This window comes from Notamacropus eugenii, chromosome 2 (genome assembly GCF_028372415.1).
Source record: "Notamacropus eugenii isolate mMacEug1 chromosome 2, mMacEug1.pri_v2, whole genome shotgun sequence".
NCBI lineage: Eukaryota > Metazoa > Chordata > Mammalia > Diprotodontia > Macropodidae > Notamacropus > Notamacropus eugenii.
The window spans coordinates 261,376,375-261,397,232 of NC_092873.1; the positions used below are offsets into that span (position 1 = coordinate 261,376,375).

The 20,858-nt window shown below is 37.0% G+C and overlaps 1 protein-coding gene across 2 annotated transcripts in view; it reads right to left on the reverse strand.

The window, feature by feature from the left end:
- Positions 1 to 20,858, reverse strand: part of RPS6KA2 (ribosomal protein S6 kinase A2) — a 434,977-nt gene that overhangs the window by 21,747 nt on the left and 392,372 nt on the right. For both annotated transcript variants that reach the window (XM_072643859.1, XM_072643860.1), the window contains exons 13-14: positions 19,723 to 19,853; positions 16,718 to 16,843 (exon numbers count right to left, since the gene is read on the reverse strand). In XM_072643859.1, coding sequence (XP_072499960.1) covers positions 16,718 to 16,843; positions 19,723 to 19,853 — 257 coding nt within the window. The remainder of the gene's footprint in view (positions 1 to 16,717; positions 16,844 to 19,722; positions 19,854 to 20,858) is intronic.

Consider the following 20,858-nt stretch of genomic DNA (forward strand, 5'->3'; position numbering starts at 1 on the left):
CACATAAATATGTTCTTATTATTTTAATGAAGGCATTGAGGTTGTTCATATTAATTCAATAGCTTCTAAGACAATGTTACCCTAAAAAAGAGACAGAATTGAAAGTTTGCTTTTTTAAATTATCTCATGAAGTTGGATTTTAGACAGCCTGTTCCTAGCCACCACTGTGTGGAAAAATTAACTTCATTAATATTTATTCTGTCAGTAAGAAAGCTAAAACTGAAAACTAATCAAGACACTAGCTGATTACAACATACAAATAATGGCTCCTCTAACTTTTGGTGCAATAGGGTTAGGGTTAGGGTTAGTACATTGGGATAGGGCGTTTTCTAAGATGAAATTCCTTCAGACAGTGCTGTTTAGTACCTGCTCTGCAGAGTTCTCGAGAGTTTCTTAGGGGTACCAAGACATTAAATGACTTGCCCATAGTCCCATAGCCAATATGTTTCAGACACTGGATTTGAACTCGGATCTTCCTCTGAAGGTGGCTCTTTATCTGCTAGTGCTCCCTATGTGCTGGCTCAAATGAAGGTTATCAATTTTGGTATTAACTTCTACCCTATACTGTTCTAGTATAGAGAATTACCTAGTCAAACCTTCTCAATGATTCTTCTTCACAGAGAGGGCTTTCCCAACGTCCTAGGGACCTTCCTGTAGGTCTCCTGAGATGATGTTACTATAAATCTAGCAAAAAGGCACTTAATCTCTGGGTTCTCTGGTATCCTATTGCAGAAGTTCTCAAAATATGATCTGGAGACCCCTGAGGATCTCTGAGACACTTTTATGTAGCCCATCAGGTCAGAATTATTTTTATAAGAATATTAAGATGTTTTAATTTCTAATATAGTAATACCTCTAACCCACATAAACACAAGTTCTTTGAGGAGTCCTCAATAATTTTTTAAAGATTTTGAGAGCAAAATGTTGGAGAACCACTGGTCTAGTGGTTAGGATTCACTGTTCTTACCATCATGGATTTAGTTTCTAGCCAGGGCAAGTATTTGGGAGATAGCAAAGAAAGGCAGCCTTGGAGCAAGATGAACTGGTTTCAAACCCACTTCTGATCCACATGGCAGTCACTTCTTTGTGCTTCTGGGCACCTCTCTAATGTCATGAGGGCCATAACCTCCACTGGTATAGATAACCTCCTCAACAGGGAATGGGCTGATACAAATAAAATCCCAGATCTACTCCTGAATCCTGAGATACAAACATTCCTCATTGATCTCACTGCTTAAGGTCAAAAGTAACACAAAGCTATATTTTTGAGTATTAATCTAGAGGAGAGGAACTGAAACTGGGATTTCAATGGCAGAGTGAACTCTCAAGTCAAGAACTCTCCCTACCAATGCAGGTTAGCACTTCCATTGCAATTTGTAGTCTTGGAGAGCTGACCAGAACACTTGGTCAGGGTCATATGTTTGAGGCAACACAAGAGACCAGTATTTCTGGCTTCCAGGCCAGTTTTTATGCCTAATACCACAATACTTCTCATTTTCAACATTATTATTAAATAATGCCAACAAGAGGGCATCCAAGACTGGAAATTAGCACTCCTGGGTCTCAGGACAGTGTTTTGTTTTGTTTTTTACTACAACAACACACTGCCTCCTCAGAGTATCAAATGGTATGCACATATCGCCACATTTCACCTTTGGAATTTGTGTCAAGGATTATTATAATTTTTTCTTTTTTAAAAAATTTATTTTTAGTTTTAAACATTCACTTCTACAAGATTTTGAGTTCCAAATTTTGATTATTATAATCTTTCAATCGAAGATGGGGCAGGTTGTGGCAGGTTAGAGGCAGAGAGGAGAAAGTCTGTCCCCAAACCATCCTCCCTTTCTTGTATCGGGCTCTGATTACAATGAAAATAAAAATGATCTGGGTAAGATTACAACTAAACTCTTATCATTCACAGGTTCCTAATATTTAGAGCCAGGAGGGACTTTAGAGATCATGTTCAAAAATACTTTATTACTTTACAGATTATTAAAGTGAAGCCTGGAGAGAGAAAGCAATTTGTCCAAGGTCACAAAGTCACGTTGAACTTCAATAATGACACACAAACTGACAGCACCTCATATGGATTTTTTTTCTAATTTTTGTCTCTAATGTTTATACTTGAATTGTGTCAGGAAGTGCCAATCGCTATGCCTTCAGGGCTATATCCTTTCAGATACTATTTTTTTTTTTTTTAAAGATACCCTATCAAGAAAGTCAAAGTGGGAAAGGGAGTCAGTGAAGAGGGATGAATACCTTTCCTGGTTACTGAACGAAGATTTCTGCAGGGTTAGTGTGCTGCTAAGCTGGTAAGCAGGGCTTTAACCTATGTTGTTTGGGGAAAACAAGGAACCGAGCCACAAGAATTACTATAAATAGATTTATTCTCTGTGGGCTCAACCTTTCCTGGAACTGCTGTTGTATTCCATTCAAGATAAAGAAAACCGTAAGGATGGTGGGTTTCCGATGCTCTGGGCATTGCAGCTTTCGTTTGCTTTACTGAATAATGAACTCCAAGGAGGCATTTTCAGAGAAACAGCATTGATATTCCATGATTAAGCTCTCCTTTTCCCCTCCTGATGTTCCGCTAACATAAACAACAGACATTGCCAATCTGGGAGGTGATTAATTATATGCCTTTCCTTTTGGGGGCTACTATTGGCTTTGTAGACACAGGGACCAGAATGGGCATCACCTATCAGTCATTCCCTCCTTAAGGCGGCTGATATGCGTGTGTCTTTAATGTCTGTTCTGAGTGTAGTTTCTATCTATAATTGGCATTTATTCCCTTTCTTAGAAAATGTTAATGAATGATATCAGAACATGGGTACAATAATATTGCCCCAATGACTTACAAATAGCAACTATTTTGCAAAAATAGGTCAAAACTCAGAGACAGATGCTCAAAATTTCTTAGAATCTTAAGTAGACACATTGATGAACAGAGAAGAGAGCCAACCACAATGGATTTCCCTTTTTCTGGTTACTGTGGGGAGTGAATGACTGATTGAATGAATGAATAAAAAACATATTAAGTGTTTCCTATGTTCAAAGCACTCTCATAAGCACTAGAAAAAAAAATAAAAACAAAACTGATCTTGCTTCCAGGGAACTCTAATTCTAACAGGGGATGTCAACACATATAGAACATTTTAGCTGCAAGTCAGACGGAAAGTACAGTGGTCCTTAGGTTGCAGTGGCAAATCAGATAATAATGCATCTTCATTAATTTTATTTACACTGATAAAGCCATATTGGCAGTTCCAAGGACTTTGGTGGCAAGAACTTTCTTTGCTAGGTCTTCGGTAGCTGTATCTGGTAGAGGAAAGAGCTGCAGAAGCACCAGAAACAATCTTTAGGTTGACATTTTCATAGGAGGTTTCTCCTAACGATGGATGTGGGGACCAGGCTGGAAGCAAGACTTGGGGTCTGACTGGCATTGCTCATTCTTAGAACTCCTGAACTCAGAGTCCTGGGCTGTCTTCATTGAGGTCTGAGGAAAGGTGGTGGCCAAGATGATCATGGTACCACATACATGATGTTTCCTATCTCTCTCAGGGAGACTCATTGCTTTAGCTAGGCTGGCTTGGGTGGAAGTCTACTGGTACTTAGAAGGGGTGAAAGGCCTCTTCTCCCTGGGGGTTACCCTTTGGGATAATGATGATAAGAACTGGGTTAGAAGCTAAGTCAATATTCTTGGAGGTAGCTCTTCCAAGAGCTCTTGGGTTTATCTCCCCATTGATGGATATTGATCAATGGTCTTTGCTGATGGTGAGAATGGCAGATCACAGGGGTTGTTTCCCCCAGTGATGGCTATTGAGGGTAGGCTGGAAGCAGAGTTAGAATTCTGGGGGACACTGCAAGTGCCAGGGCTCTTGAATTTAGAGTCCTGGAATATTTTCATTATGACTTGATCACAGGTAGTGATATATTGACAGGGGTTTGACTCGCTTGACCCATATTATCTTTTAGAAATAATCTCTTAATAGGCATGTCAGATTTCATCGTATCATCTTAAGAGCTCATTGGATTTCTGGGAAATTCCTTTGAGATGGTAGTTTATTGATCCATTGAATTGTCTAATATACTTTGTGGTTGTCTATTAAATCTCTATTATGTGTAAAGTATCAGACTTAGTGTCATAGGGATACAAAGAATCTGCCCTCATAGGGCATACAATCACTTTCTCATTTACTATCTGCATGACTTAATTGGTCTTACATTTTTAAAAAAACTTAAATGCAAAATAAGAAAAGAAACAAAAACACTAAAACAAATACAAAATAAGAAAAGAAAAAAGTGGTTTTACATTTAAATGTAATAAGTAGGCAATCACTTTTGGAAATTCCAGGCAGGCCCACTAAATCATAAATACTCTCCTTACCCACTCATGTATAATGCCTGAAATTTCCATCATTAGAGATTTACCCTCATTAGTTGAGGACTTTGACCCCTGATTAAATACAAATCTTCTTGAGAGGAATAATGCTTTTAGCTGGGTTAGAAGCCATATGAATCCTTTCTGAGATCAGGTGCTGATGAGGGTAGGAGAAGGAATGAGGAGAAATCCAAAAATGACAGCTCTCTGATGGAGTTACTAAGGGTAGGGAAAGGACTAAGAATGGAAAAGCTGAAAACATCAAAAATACTTTTCTGTCTTCAAATCATCACTCTGGTATGGCTACATCTTCCCACCCTCTCTACATTGTGCTATTTGTGGGATTTGAGGGCTTACAAAGAAAGCAAGAGAATCAACTCAATGGTCATTCATAATTGTGAAGTACTTATTCACACTGGGCCTAAGCAAGATGCTGCTTCTTGTCAAAAAGATATATACTACATTTGAAAAGAGGTATAGTGGGCAATACAATAATTTTAAAAAATTAAACAGATATCTTCTGTGAAATTAATTTAAGCAAATGACACAGAGAAAGAACTTCAGAGCTCTGTCCTGCTAGCAAAAATTGAGTTTCCATTCCAATTAGTTTTCCTTCCCGAAACAAGTCCTATTCATGTCAATTATCTGCCTTAGTTTCATTTCTTTTTGGGTCAGGGGGTTGACAAAGCAATATGAAAATGAATGCAGAGATGGTAACATTATTTAAAATGATGCTGCATGAATGTAAATTTGAGGTCCTTCTAGGAAAAGCTAATTCCAGATTAAGATCATAGGAACCCAGTGGACAAATTTATCATTATAATTAAGAATTGTGTGAAAAAAATCATACCCTTACTTCATACTCATAACTTCTTTTTATTTACATGAGAATCTGGAATTGAAATTAGAAATAGAAACTTTCCAATCACCCCATGAAAATATACTATTGAAAAATAAGTCCAGAAGTAGCCTGAGGGATTCTGGAAGTTGGACTTCCTTACAGAAAGAACGGATCATCACACATGATTCATCCCTTGCATATTTATACCTTTTTTTTTTGTAAAAAACCAGAGGAACAAAAATAATTGCAATGATTAATGAAAAATCCAATGGGGAAATAGAATGAATTGTGTCAGCAGAAGAGCCTGGGAAGATGACAAATTTTCCTCAATGTAGATCACCTCTTGGGTTCATGGTCAGTCAACTAATAATTACTGAGTGCTTACTTTTTACAGCGTTATGCTTAAATGTTGAGAGAAATACAAAGAAATATGAGACATGGTCTGTTCCCCAAAGGAGCTTATTGTCTATTCATCTAACGCAGATTTATCAAGTGTTTGCTCTGTGTAAGGCTCTATGCTACATGCTGGGGATCCAAAGATGAAAGGAAAATAGTTTCCACTTTCAAGGAATGTATATTCCACTGAGAAGAACAAATAAATCCAGATTAATTTAGCTCCCTTCTTTTTTTTGAATATTTCTTGATGGACAGAATTTATAACTATAACATTTCATTAGAGGAATTAAGAAAGTTTCTCAGGATACCTTTGCGGACAGGATAGAAAAGTGTGGATTGGTTGGATTTGGAACTAGATTAATGACCTGAACCAAAGTCTGTGAGTTTACAAATCAACACCAATGTGAATGAACATCTCTAGTGAAGTACTCCAGGGCTCTGTCCTTAGTCCTATTTTGTTTCACAAATAAAATTAGGAGAGATTGATGACAGAACAGGAATCCAAAAAGATTTTGCAAGAATGGAAAAACCTAAGTGAACTTAGTGAAATGCAGTTTGAAAGGACAAATTAATAGTCCTACACTTGGGTTCAGAAAATCAGCTTTATAGTTATAGGAAGGTAGGCAACACATTTTGTTAAAAAAAAAAAAAGACGTAGGTTTTATAGAAGCTACGTCAATAAGACTCAACAGTATGATAGAGCATCCAACAAGGAAAAAAAAAAAGCTAATGCTTTGTGGCTACACCAATGGAAGCAAAATTCTGCAGTAGTCTGTCCCGAACAATTAATTAAAATGCCTCCTAAGTGTAGGCATTGCTTGGTCAGACCATTCTGGAGCACTGTGTTCAGTTCTGACTGTTATATTTTAGGAAGGATATTGAAAAACTGGAGAGTATCTCATAGAGAGTGACCATGATGGTGAAGTCAAAGGGGAAGACACTGAATGGGTTTAAGAGCGAACAATACATATATATTTATAAGAGCATAAAAACAATACATATATATTTATAAGAGCATAAAAATCTTCTAAATTCAGAAGAAAAAAATGGTAAGGGGATGGGGGGGAGAGGACAAGGGAGGGATCTTTAGAGAGGAGGGTGAGGGAATAGGTAAAAGGGGGATATTGAAAGGTGTTTAGATTTATGGAAATGGGAGGATAGGGGAGGAATCCTTGGAGGGGAGTAGGCAAGCAACAGGAGGGCAAGGTAGTATAGAAATAAAGTAGAGGAGGCAGGAAGGATAGGAAACAAGAGATATGCACAAACATAAAAACAAAGATCAGAAGTAGAATTTGTTTGGGAGAATATATGTCTATGTATGTATGTATATATCTATAGCCATAAAGAAATATATTCACACTTAATTATAGCCTTCTGGGGGGAGGGAAGAAAAAAACAAAGTAAAAAAGTGCACAGCAGAGAACAAAAGAAAACTTACAAGGAAACAAAGATGGACAGCTATCAACACAACGTGTAGTAGTTATCATACAGGCTTTCTTGAAATGAAAATTTGTTGTTATATATTTTGAATCCTCTCTTATGTTCTGCTTTGCACATGACATGCTTAACCTCCTTTCTTAATTTGCATTTGTTTCAATAATTAAAGTTTATGATATGTTTTGTTTCTTTTCTCTATTTTGTATTTGTGTTCTGGCATTTGGAAAAAATGAAAGAAGAAAAATATTAGAGCGATTATAAAGAGGGATGGACTTTTTTTGGGAGGTAGTGGGTTCCTCTTTATTGAAGGTCTTCAAGGAAAGGCTGGATAAATGCTAGTCAGATATTGTAGAGAGGATTCCTGCTTTTGGGATGGGTTAGACTTGACTTCTGAGTTTCCTTTCTTTAAAATTTCTTTCAAAATTTAATTTATTTTTAATTTATGACAAATTAATTCGTGAAACAAAACAAACATTTCCATAATATAGTAGAATAAAAAAAAGACATGATTGCACATGGAACTGCAAAGCTATTATATACAGCTTGCTATTCTTTTTAAGATCCCATATACTCATATATATGTATGGGCATTAGCTCTCACCTACTATGATAATAATAGTAGTAATAATATCGTGTACATTTCACAAATGAGAGGGACTCACAAAGAGCACTTCCTTTATAAAGTACATATGGACCTAACACATAAAAAGAACAGGGCATAATTAAAGACACAGAAATATTTCTGATTTGAAGGAACAAGGTCCCCTAATCTTGTTTTCTTTAAATTACATTTTTAGCTCCTCAATATCCTTATATATGAAGGTAAAAAGTAACCCTCTTATTGATTTTTTCAGACAAATAACTTTCATTTTTTAATGCTGAGAATCTGCCCCAAGGAAGAAATTAACTATGACATTTTTTTCCTATAAAATTTATAACCAAGGCTATGTTAATTTGTAATTATAGGTTACCAAAAAAGGAAATTGCCTAGGATAAAGTAGCTGTGGGCTCACTCTCTGATAAGGAGTCGAAAGGAAGTTAACTTGACTTACTGGCTTCTTTGAGGAATTTTAAATACCCACTAAACTTACATGCCTTCCCAAGAGAAGGTATTTGGCAATGCAACTTAACAATTAATGTTTCAGGAGAATCATCCATATTGTAATTCATTTCATTCAACACTCTTTTATTTTGGAGAACTAGAAAGTATTCCGATGAACAAGATTCACTGTTTTGTCACAAAGGATTAACTATACTTTTCCTGTCTTCTCTGACTTTTCTTTTACTATACGTAGAAAAGTTTGCTTCCACACCCCTTTCCTGAGTAGTCTGCTTCACATTCAAAATCACTGCCAGGACACTTCTCTGCTTTTCAGCTTACATTTGCCCCCTTTTGTAAAAAAAAAAAAAATAAAAAAATAAATAAATCTTAAAGCTATTGCTCCCTGTCCTATCTTTAGAGGCTGTGAATAATTCCCTGTATTTGTACAGAGAGTGTGAAGGTATTTTTAGTCTGTGATCATGTCTCCAGCTGATTCTGTTATTTTCCAGATTGTTAATTTAGCTTCCTCTACATATCTACCTTCCAATCTTCACATCCTTTTTTCTCTTTGCTTAGCATTTTTTCCTGTGCTTAAAAATATCTTATTTTTAGATTCTTAAAACACTGATAGCAGAACAGCACATGATTTCAGGTCTGGCCACTGCTGAATCTAATCTAGTATTACAAGGCTCCCTCTTGAACTCCAACTAGGCTAGCCTGGTTAATCCCACATGTGATGCTGAAATCTCATGTTGTGAGGATCACTTCTTTAGCTCAGCAGCTTAAACTCAGCTTTCAGGATAAAGTAATTGGGGTCTCCCTGAATTCAAATTTCACAGAGATCTCTGTATCTTATGGAGTTCATTTGACTTGGGCATTTGTTCCAATGGAATTTTCAGGACGCTACTTCTAAAATGGAACCTCTAGCCTTGCATTGGATTTGGTTGTTTTTTTTTTTAAGTTGGGTTTTGCTCTGATGACCTTGAAACAAATAACTATGAAATAGTTTTATTTTATTTTTAATTCAAAGTAAAACACACATTTTATATATTTTATTAAAATATCTATTTTTACATAGTAAAACAAAGGAGAATCTCAAATTTTATTCCTTTGAGTTTAGGCTAGCAAATGGTTTGTGCTTATTCTTAATGGCCACGTAACATTATGCTCTAGAAGTCTAGATTTACAGCTTTGCCTTGATTTTCTGTTTGCTCTTTGTGACTATATGACTGCTGTAAAATCTAGTCAGCAGATGAGGAATTAAAATTTTAATTCTATTTCATTATTCTTAAAGTGGGATGTTTCTGTTCTCATCTCCACAGGTAGCTAGGTACATCACTTGTTCTGCCCTTGCTTCTCCAGATATATTGAGATAGCGAGATGGTACAATGCGTCTAGACTTGAGTTCAAATCTCGTCTCAGATGCTAACTTTGTGACCCTGGGCAAGTCATTTATCCTCTGTTTGCTTTAGTTTTTTGAACTATAAAATGGAGATAATAATAGTATCCACCTCACAGGGTTGTTGTGAAGATTGAATGAATTAATATTTGTAAAACATGCTTAGTATAGCTCCTAGCACATAGTAGGTGCTAGATAAAAGCTTATTCTCTTTCTCTCTTTGTAATGTTGTATAAGGGCAAAGGGATAAGATAAAGGATAAAGAGATAGGGATAGAGTTCCCTTGAAAATTAACTCTGGGTGTTAGCATGGCATTAAATAACGACTTTGCAGATTTTTGTCAAAGACTCTCTTCCCCCCAGTTTCTAATGAAAGACCATTTGAGAGAAGGTGAGATGTTGGAGAGCCCACTCTGAACTCTGGCTATATTAGATCAGTTATCACTCACCAAGGAATTGTGTTTTTCAGTTTAGTGTCAACAGCCCATTCATAATAAATGTAACTGCTTAAAAATGCACTTGGCTAATTGCCCTAGATATCTCAGGGAATCCCCCAACAGTAAAATCTTGTACAAGAGAGTTTTCTATACCTTTAAGCGGGTAATAATTTTACCCTTTGTTTTTTACAATGTGATCTCCCACTTTTTCATCAAAATCAATTCTTGTCACCTTCAGATATTAAGAATTAACTTTATTCTTGACTTATTTTTACATGACTGACATTATTGCTTATTAGTTTTAGTCTATACAGTAATGTGCCATGCTATTTTAATTTACTGTAAAATTTACTTCCCTTTCATAAATCACATGAAATTGCTTCTATAAATAACAGTTGAATTAAGTTTTTATACTAATGGGCTGTTATATCTTAATGAAATTGTTCCTGGCCCCAGAGTAGGATCGTTGTGGTTGTTGTTGTTATTTTAGTTATGCCTGACTCTTTGTGACCTCATTTGGGTCTTTTCTTGGCAAAGTGATTTGCCATTTCCTTCTCCAGCTCATTTGACAGATGGGGAAACTGAGACAAACAGGATCATGTGACTTGCCCAGGGTCACACAGCTAGTAAGTGTCTGAAGCCAGATTTGAATTTAGAAGGATGAATCTTCCTGACTACAGGCCTGGCTCTCTATTCACTGCAACACCTGGAGTAAGATGCATCTGTTCAAATAATATGTGCCTGATAATGAATAAGAAGCAGGTTTTAAAAGAAAGTAAGATTTCTTTCATTTAGACTTCATATTTAAGGCTATATGGAAGAGGTTAATTATATAGAGACAAACCTGGAATTAGGACATAGGGAAGGAAATGAGGATTGGGTGAAGGGTAATTCCATTGAGACTCTCTAAAGCCAATCTGATTTTCAAAGAGCTAGTTGGGGGGATTCATTTTGGTTTGGGGGCAATTCCAAGGGACACAGCTTAAGCACTACCATCCCAAAGTTGGTCTCATTTATTTTAGAACCCGTGTATGATAACACAATACACAATCTAATTAAAATAAGTTAACTATATCATTTGGGAATGTGTTTCTGTGTGTTAAAATGTCATCATAGCTATCAAGGGGATCTAATCAGCATGGCTGGGAAGGTCTATGCTATCTATTTCTGATAGAATGTTCCTGTTTTTCACCTTTGAATTATGTGCCTTGATTTACCTAGAAATGTCCATTTTTACTCTTTGACTCTCCTGATTTGATTTCTACTGATCAATTTCCTCACCTTCCAAATGGATTGGTTTCTTTGGTCTGACTCCTGTTGTTTATCATTTATAAAGACTGTGCTCTTCCATTTATACCTTGTGCCACCTAGCTGAGGGTCATTTTTCCCAAGTGGACTTGTATATCTCAAAGTTGATGAAAGTACTGGCAACATACTTGCCACTCCATATTCCATAGTATAGAAGACCTGGGATTCCAGAAGGGACTGAATGGTCAAACAGAACATGTTTTTGTATGAACTCTGTGTTGCCTGGGAGAATCTGTTAGTAGTTAGTATGCTGGTACATTCCCTGCCTCACCTCCAGTACCTGAAGAGCATACTGACCAGACTGGCATGGCAGCCCTTAGTATATCTGGTTATACTACAAATTCATATTGATTTTCCTTGACAAGGCATTTGATACCCCATTCAATTTTCCATGTTCTAATCACAATCATAGTTAATACTACTTCTTCTACCCCATTAAAAAAAGTTGTCTAGATTTATGATTTCACTTCACCTGTCATTTGTGGCTGTTGAGTTGTTTCAGGTGTGTCTGACTCTTTGTAACCCCAATTTGGGGTTTTCCTGGCAAAAATACTAGAGTGGTTTGCCATTTCTGTCTCCAGTTCATTTTAGATGAAAAACTGAGGCAAACAGGGTTATGTGACTTGCCCAGGGTCATACAGCTAGTAAATGTGTGAGGCCATATTTGAACTCCGGAAGATGAGTCTTCCTGACTCTATAACCCAGTTCATCACCTATTTGCCCTTCACCTCTCATAGCCTCCAGATAACTCTCTAAGTGTATAAATTCAAGAACAGTTGTAGATCTTCATTGGTAGAGGTACCATTTTAGGTGGAGATATTTAGCAGGTAATTGAAAGCAGAGGTTTAAAGCTATTTCCTCAGTGAATGAACCCTACCTACCTCAGCGTATGTGTAGATTATATGTGTATTATATATTTTAATATATTTATAATATTTGTATTTGCTTCATTTCATTTTGCACATATACATTTATTTTTCCTTTTGGAAGAATGATAACTCCCTTAAGGCAGAGATTGCGTACTTTTTTCTTTGTATTCTTAGCACAGTGTTAGGCATACAGTAAGTACTTAATGCATTTTTGTTTGGTTGACTGGCTCATCTCAGAAAGTAATTTAACTCTGTTCTTCTGCTTACCATCCATCAATAAAAGAAAAATGTTGACTAGTCATCAAAGTAGCTTCTAAAGATGTTGCATAAGGGTTAATCACCCAGTGATCACAAATATTCATTGCTTTAGAAGTGTTAAATGCTAAAAAGAGTCATGATCTTTAGTCTACTGATGTAATTTATATAACTAAGAAACTCATCCTAAATAATGAACGCTTGGCCATAACACTCCTGGCAGCTTTAAGAGAAGGCCAAAAGCATGCATCAATCCAGATGATGAGGCACCAAATTGAGTATCCTTCATTCCAATATCCTCATCTTCCTCCTTACTTTGTAAGGTGCCTCTGAAATAGCTTTAGGGTAAGGGGGAATGTTGTGCAATGATCTCTATCTTACTGAAACAATCTCTGATCTCTGAATGTAGGTTCTCTTATGGGTATTTCCTTAATTCAAGAATCATGCAGATAGTGACTTACATCCACTGTGATTTCTGAAAGGGCGTGGTTAGTAATTGCTAATATTCGCTCTCTCATTTCTGCACAGTATTCTATGAGGCTTTAAATAAAGAAATGGGAGTGGGAAGGGGAGGGGAAGGGGCTGGATGTTCTTTTACTACTGCTAACTGAAGTAAAAAATAATTACCAAGTTCCTAGATCTCAATTTAGAAATCTTTTCTAAATCCCATCTATTTCATGCCCAGAAATCAACATTATGGAGTTCGATCCCAACCAGGTCTTTGGGAAACTACAAAATCAATGTTCTACTGGATTCAGATGGTGTCTATATTCAGCAGGGACACATAAGTATACATATGAAAAACAGAGGACATAATACCTTAACCAGTAGGGACTTTGTTTTGGATACAACCAGCATTAACTCATTAACCCAACAGTAGTAGTACCAATTAGTGAATCAATCAATATTTATTAAACTACTCTATGCAAGTGAAGTATTAGACATTAAAGATACACAGACAAAAGGGAAACAGTCCTTCTTGCCCCCAAGGAACTTACATTTCAATTGAAGAGAAATGCATTTATCCAATATAGGTAAAGACTATATGCTGTATAGTAAGAAATCTCTATATACTATAAGTATATATACTGTTCATATGGAAAATGAATAAAGAATAAGTTTTGGGAGGAGGGGTATTAATACCTTGGGGAGAGGAAAATTGGGAAAGCTTCATGGTGAAGACATCTAGGGTTCCATTCTAAACACATCTATTTTTGGATGTAAACCTAATCAATCAAAAAAAAAAAAAGGTAATTTCTCCTTAAATAACAAGAGTGCCCTTAGAGGAATCAGGGAAAGTGGCCAACCTCAGCTCCGGGCATCTCCTGCGCATTCCAGAGGAGCAAGGTGCCAATCTGCTGGGTATTTAGGTTGCCATTCTGTTTTCCAACTCTCTATTCCAATCACTTCAGACTTGTCACATTCACTCCCATACCCGCCTTATGTTAACATTGGGCAGGCACTTATTTAACAACTTGACCTGCTTTCCCTTTGCTGGGAACCCTCCTGGTGGATGTCCTGACACTGCAGTAACACTCATAGTCACTGAAAAGAAATCAATTTGCTCTGGTCCCTTAAATCACTGAACATCTCCCTCCTTTAACCTTTCCTAATATGTTCAAGATCTCAAACAGGCATTACTTATAAATCCAGCAGATGAACTCACAAATTTATATTTTCCTTCATTTAAACACATTCTTTATTGATTGAGCAAATCAAGATAAATGGGGCAAGAAGCCATAAACTCCTGGTCCAAATTAAATCAGCGGGGTTTGTGTCTCTGGCTTGTGTCTTTCCTGACATAGCTGCGTGTTTCAAAAGTGCGAGGAATGCAGGGTGGGTGTCTCAAATGAGCTTGCTTACTGCTTTAGGAGTTGCCTTCTTGAAAAGGTATTATAGACCTTTGTCTTCAATAAATGGCTGTGAGATCTAGCTCTGGGGTCTCTGAACTGGGAACTATTTCTCAGCAGTCATCATTTGTATGTATTTTTTAAAGACACAATCAAGGATAGGAAGAATATACTCCTACAATCACTACTCATTGGAAAGGTACTGCTTTCTCCCAAAAACCCACACAGTGTCAAATGATATACAAATATATAGCAAAGCATCAGAAGACTTCTGGGACAGATGGGGTTTTGCCCTTCATTACTCAAATATCTTAAATTACCATCTAATGAATTAAAGAGTAATTATAAAGAACTGATTTTAAGCTACTCACCAAGACTACTGCATTTTACAGCTAGTCAGAATATACTTTAATGCATTTCACATATCAAGAGTTAAAAAACACATTTCTTGGGGGGTTTTTTGGGGGGAAGGGAGGTTTAAACTTTAACATATAAGAATAATAACCCATCTATATATAGCAAAATAAGTGTTATCTTGAATTTTACCAAAAATAAACTCTGAAAGGAGTATCTCAGATATCCAAACAACAATTCTTCAATTTAGTAACTTTTAGTGAGGTTAACACCACGTATCATGAATCTGTTGCCAACAAAATTGAGCTATCAGTGAGGGTTTAAAGAAAAATCCTTGGTTTTTTGGAGCATGAGGGGATGTAGATTCTCTGGGCTTTTATAGACAATGTTGATATAGAATTTCACTTACCTATTAGTCCTAGGGGGAAGATTAGAGAGAATTTATAGGGAAGGACACTTGAGACAGCATTAACTAGAATTTGGAGTTAGTAAATATGATTTATTCCCTCCAAAATCCTGGATCACAAAGCTTTTGTTCTGTCTGTAGACATGATAATATATTTTGGTCCAGATCTATGATTTCATTGGCTTAAGAAACTTCTGGTAAGGAAACATTTTTTACCAATGCAAAAATGACATCTTCTCTGCAACTTACTATCATAGAGAATTGCATGGTTGCCCTGAGAGGTTAAGTGAGTGACCCTAGGTCATAGATGAAGTACGTGTCAAAGGCAGGACTCAAACTGAGGTCTTCCTGGCTCTTCAGATGTCTGCAGGTATGTGCATGTGTACATGCACATATATATGTATATATACATATATGTATGTGTGTGTGTGTGCGTGCGTGTGTGTGGTGTTTTATTTATGTGTTTATTTTTGTCCATACCTACAATTTCATTGGTGTGGGGAATTCTCTCCACCAAAAGAGAGTGGCAACTGCTATGTAACTTTTAGTCTCAAAAAGTTGCTTGAGACACTGAGTAGTTAATTGATTTGTACACGGTCATATGTAACTAGTGTTTCTTAGAGGTAGGATTTGAGCCTAGGTCTTCCCGACTCTAAGACTTTTGTCCATGCCGTGCCATGTCTCATCCTTGTGTGTATACCAAGTGTGTGTATACATATACACATATGTATAACATTTTATGTACTTTAAATCTTATTTATCTTTGTACACACTGATTCCTCTCCATAGAAAGATGTACATGTTCATAGATTCAGAACTGGAAGAAAGTTCAGATTATCTTGTCTCTTCCTATTTTACAAGTAAGGAAATTGATAACCAATGAGGCAAAATAATTTGCCTGAAGTCAACCAGGGAGAAAGTAGAAGAACTAAGACCTAAATCCAGCCTTCTGGTTCTAAACCCAGAGTAGCTAGGTGGCATAGAGTATAGAGAACTGGACCTAGAGTAAGGAACACCTGAATTCACATCCAGCCTCAGATACTTTCTAGACATTTAACTTCCCTCTAAGTCTCCTCAACTATTAAATGAAGATGGTAATAATAGGGCAATTGTGAGAATCAAATCATATAGTGTTTGTAAAATACTTAACACAGAGCCCAGAAAAAAATAGGTGTTTAATAAATGGTTATTTGCTTTCCCTTCCCTTTTCTCCTCGCTTCCCACTGTATCAGCCCCAATCAATATACACTTTAATAATGATATATTGATATAAAACATTTGAGTTCCAAATTCTCATCTTTCCCTGCTCCCCTACTGAGAAAGCAAGCAATTTGCTATATGTTTGCATATTGATAGCTATAAGGCTACTGATGGTGAGCACTGCCTTTATGCATGAGTAGGACTAAAAAGTGTAACAAATGGCTAACAAACAGCAAGAGCAGTAGGCCGCACAACATTTCACAATAACCTAAATTGGAATAAGTTGATCTGTATGAAAATGGGGTTTGGCATTACTCAGTATAACGAAAATACTAGATCACTTTACATCTACACAGCAAGTTATAGTTTCCAAAATGCTCTCCTGATGACAACCCTGTGAAATGGGTAGGGTAAAACTAAATGCAAAACAAAATCTAAGCTCATTTTGCAAATGTGTCAAAAGGAGATGCTGATGATGCAGAAGAGTAGATGGCACATGCACATTTTTTTAATTCCAACATCCCTGGTGGGAGAGATTCTTACCTTCACAGCATACTCGGTATCAGTAGCTTTATGCACACATCTCTTGCACACCGAATATGAGCCTACTCCTATATCCTCCTTGATCTCATAGCCATCTGTAAAGTGAATATTGTTCCCATGTAACTGCTGTGGAACGAAAACAATAAAAGAGGAAAGTGTTAGAATTGACTTTCATGAAATTAACATGGAAATTCTAGACTCACTGAATAAGAAAGGACCCAAGTTTTACAATGATGTCGCTTCATGGACTGGATTATTTAAAGGTGTGGCAATGGAGGATAAGTCATGGTAGTTCTTTTTGTACCAGAAGGCAATGATTTTAGGCCTGGTGATAGAATACAGGTCTGTTATCTGAGGACCAGCCAAAGTTATACAAAGATAATCACAATGTTGACCATTGAAACCATCTCTTCACCCCCCAGAGCAATCCATTAAATGACCCAAAAATTGTCTGTGTGAGTCCTATTCTGACTCTATGGTGAAAGTGATAGAATCCCAGAAAAAGGGGATAGAGAATCACAAAGTTAATTATCAAGTGATGATTTATTTTAGCCTCACTCTCTCCTCTAGAGTGGAATCCAGTGGCAAGGCAAGAGTTAAGATGATTGGTGATGGCCCAGGATGCAGTGGGCGACCCTGGCCTTTTAAAATGAAGGTCTTTAAGTTAAGAAAACTAAGTATGAAGGATAAGAGAGCTTGCTTCTGAGTTTATGGGCAGGATAGTCAACCATTCAAGGATTAGTGGCAAAGACCTGGGTCTCTTGACTCAAAACTTAATGCCCTAATATCATGCCATGGTGCCTCTGTTGGTCACATTCCCCTCAAAAGGCTGAGATAATAAGAACTTTGAAAAAGGAACATGTACATGTTACATATATACAGCTAGGTGGTTCAACGGACAGAGCAATGAAACTGGAGTTTGGAAGAACTGAATTCAAATCCAGATTCACACACTGGTTGTATGACTCCAGGCAAGTTATTTAACCTCTGTTTAACTCAATTTCCTCATCTATAAAATAGAGATAATAGTACCTACTTCTCAGAGTTGCTGTAAATATATACACATGTTAGCTGTCATCATCATCATCATTATACAGTGGGGAATCTATGATACTGATGCTTAAAATTAGCATCTGATTGGAAATATCTGAATGGAAACCACACTCTATCACTTCCAGGTCACATTTATTGTGCCATTGTATAAAATAAAGTATGCAATGTCAAATATTCAAATATATAAAGTGGACATTTTACATAACAAGAATATAATTTCAAGGGACTCTAATCTCTTGATACAGAGCTTTCTTGTCTAGTGCAAACACTCTTTGAAAACATGCTTAATTTGGTTTCTGATTATTCATAACTTTATCTTGTTATGGTTATGCTTATGATGTGGAAAACTACTTATAAAAATTGAATCTTAATTTCCAGAAAAGCACATTCAAGGCCATCTCTGCACTATATGACAGAAAATTTGACACATGAGGCACTTTCCTAGTCTACAAAGACCTTCCCCCAGGTTAAAGCAGGAATGTGGTTAGGCTGGGCTATTACCTTCTCATAGAGTAGCCCAAATCTCAGGACTGGTGACCCTTACACTTGGGGTGGTTCATAGGAAAAAAGAAAACAACTCCTCTGCTCACCTGTTAACTAACATACCCTATGTGGGACCCAGATCTAGTTCTCTGAGTCTTGGGGGACTGGCCACCATAGTGTTTTACAGAGTTAGGTATGATTCTAACAACAGTTTGCTTGTGTGTGAGGATTCTTGTTTCCCACTATCTCTGGGCAAAGATAACTCTGTCTGTGTTGATTTAGACTGAGCTGCCTCAATACAGTGAACCTTCTTGAATGTTGTGGGTCCCTTCCTGGACTTCTCTGAATATGCCTTTAGAAAGCCACAACTTAAGAAACTGTATTGCTTGAGCTGTGAGACATATACACACAAATGAATATATATTTTAAAGAAATCTATCAGTTAATCTCAGTGATTGTAAAATAGACTGTTCTGCAGTATTTCAAGTTGATGCAAAAAACCAAACCAAAACAAAACAAAACCCTGAAAACATCTAGAGCCCTCTGGTTCTTCTTCTTACTCTGTGGTGCATAAGCCCCTCCAGGAGGGGTACCATCATATCTGATTCATGCCTAAGTGGGCTCTGTGATTGCAGAAGTGAGGCTGTCACAGTGCTGAGTCTTGTGGATTCTCACATCCCTGCAATTTGTCTCTCCCCAATTCTCCCTTGAGAGACCTTTCCTATTGAAGAGGAAAAGTGAAACTTCGACTGTTTCCTTCAATGAAAAGCAATGCTCCTACAATAGAAGAATTTGATCTGTTTGTGGATACCAAACTTTTGCTAAGAATGAGTCTTCTTATTTATTAGCACTTTTTAGAGGTTGAGGAAGACTGGGAAAAAGGGTTTATCCTATTTAAAGTGGAAAGGGAAGCCACTATATCTATTTTACTAAGAATTTTTGTTTCCTGGAATCAGTTTGCAAAAATTTTCCCATGTGATGCTAATTAAGAGGCATGATCCTGAGGCCTGATGCTGCTAAAATTGTAAATGGTACTTTTGCTTCTGTCACTGTGTTTCTTGCCAGACCATTAATTCTACCTCATATATGAATCTCCCCCCCCCCCCACAATGAGTCTAACTCCTCAGGCAGTTCAAGGAACTTCAGAGCAACACTCCCCTTGTTACATTGATCTGAACTGAAATTTTCCTCCTCTTCCACTCCTCACAGTAAATGATGGAAATCTAGGTAAAATGGTACTACTCTGGGAGGTCCAAATGTCTTATTCTAGCTGGTTTTGAATATTTGCCTATTCACCCAAACCTAGCATGAACACCTTTGAGGTCTCATTCACTGGGTCTCATTGAACATTAGTAGAGCACATTCATTATGGATACTGCCTTCGCAAAAGGATAGCATGAAGTGGACCAAGGGCCTCATTCACTGGGATTCATTGAACACAAATAAAGCACAGTCATAATGGATGTTACCTGCACAATTGGATGGACTGTGACTTTGTGTAGATCTTGTTGCGCGGGTTCTTGGACCAGGCTGGAAGCCACAAAGCTGAATCCTCTAAAAAGATGGTGAGCATTGGCACTTGGAGGAACACCAGGGGAATCTGTAGGCAAATCAATGTTATGATAAATGGGATCAGATAAGTGACAATTTTTTATGATAGTCATGGTATAAAGGCAGAGGCAGGAAGTGAAGTAGAAGGGAGATGGAGCTTGTAAAATTCAAACCTCCCCTAAAAATATCCAATAATTTCAAATGAGCTTGGTAGTCATAGGTCTTAGATTGATTGGATCTTTTAAATTTGAGGTGAGAGATGTACATAGATTAGGAAAATGTAGGATAAATCTTGCCTAATGTCTTTCAGTTTGCTGCCAATTTCTAATAACCACAATTTCAATTGTGGTTAATGTTACATCTCTTCAGTTGTTTTTAAGTAGAAAAATTTAAAGTTTCAGTGTAAGCTGTTTTATCTATATGGAAATGGCTAGTGTGTCAAGTAAGGATGTCTTTCCTTGTTTCCTCTTACCCTAGTACCCTTTCTTCACTTATTGTGGTACTCAAGAACCTTAGAATGACTTCCCAACATTTTTTCCAACTCCAAACAATCTCAATTCAAACACTATGTTTCTCCATAGGCTTTTCTCTCTTTGTCTCAAACTGTATCATTCTAAGGATGAAAACGTGATTTCCACTGTGGGTTCATTGCTCTTACTTCATTAAAAAGAGAAATGTGGACGCTGGGGAGTGTTTGCATATCCTGAAGCCATAAACCTTCAATTTAGGTGTCACTCAATAATCTCCCCTGATGAAGTTAAGAATATCACCAGAAGTGATGCGTGTAAAAAGAGGATCAGGTGCCACATGATGGCTAATTTATAGGACAAATGATTAAATAACCCCATTACTTTGATCGGTTGACTGTCATGTACAGCTTGTGTTGAAGAATGCATGAAAGCAGTGGTATGCTGGAGCCAGCTCCAATTGCCCTGACTATTACATTTTCATTGTTCCTACACAGAAGCAGGCACATGCTGTCAATCAGGGCTCCATTTACTGCTTTATTGATTGTCTAGACCTAATGAAGTGATGGAGAAAATGGTAATAATGC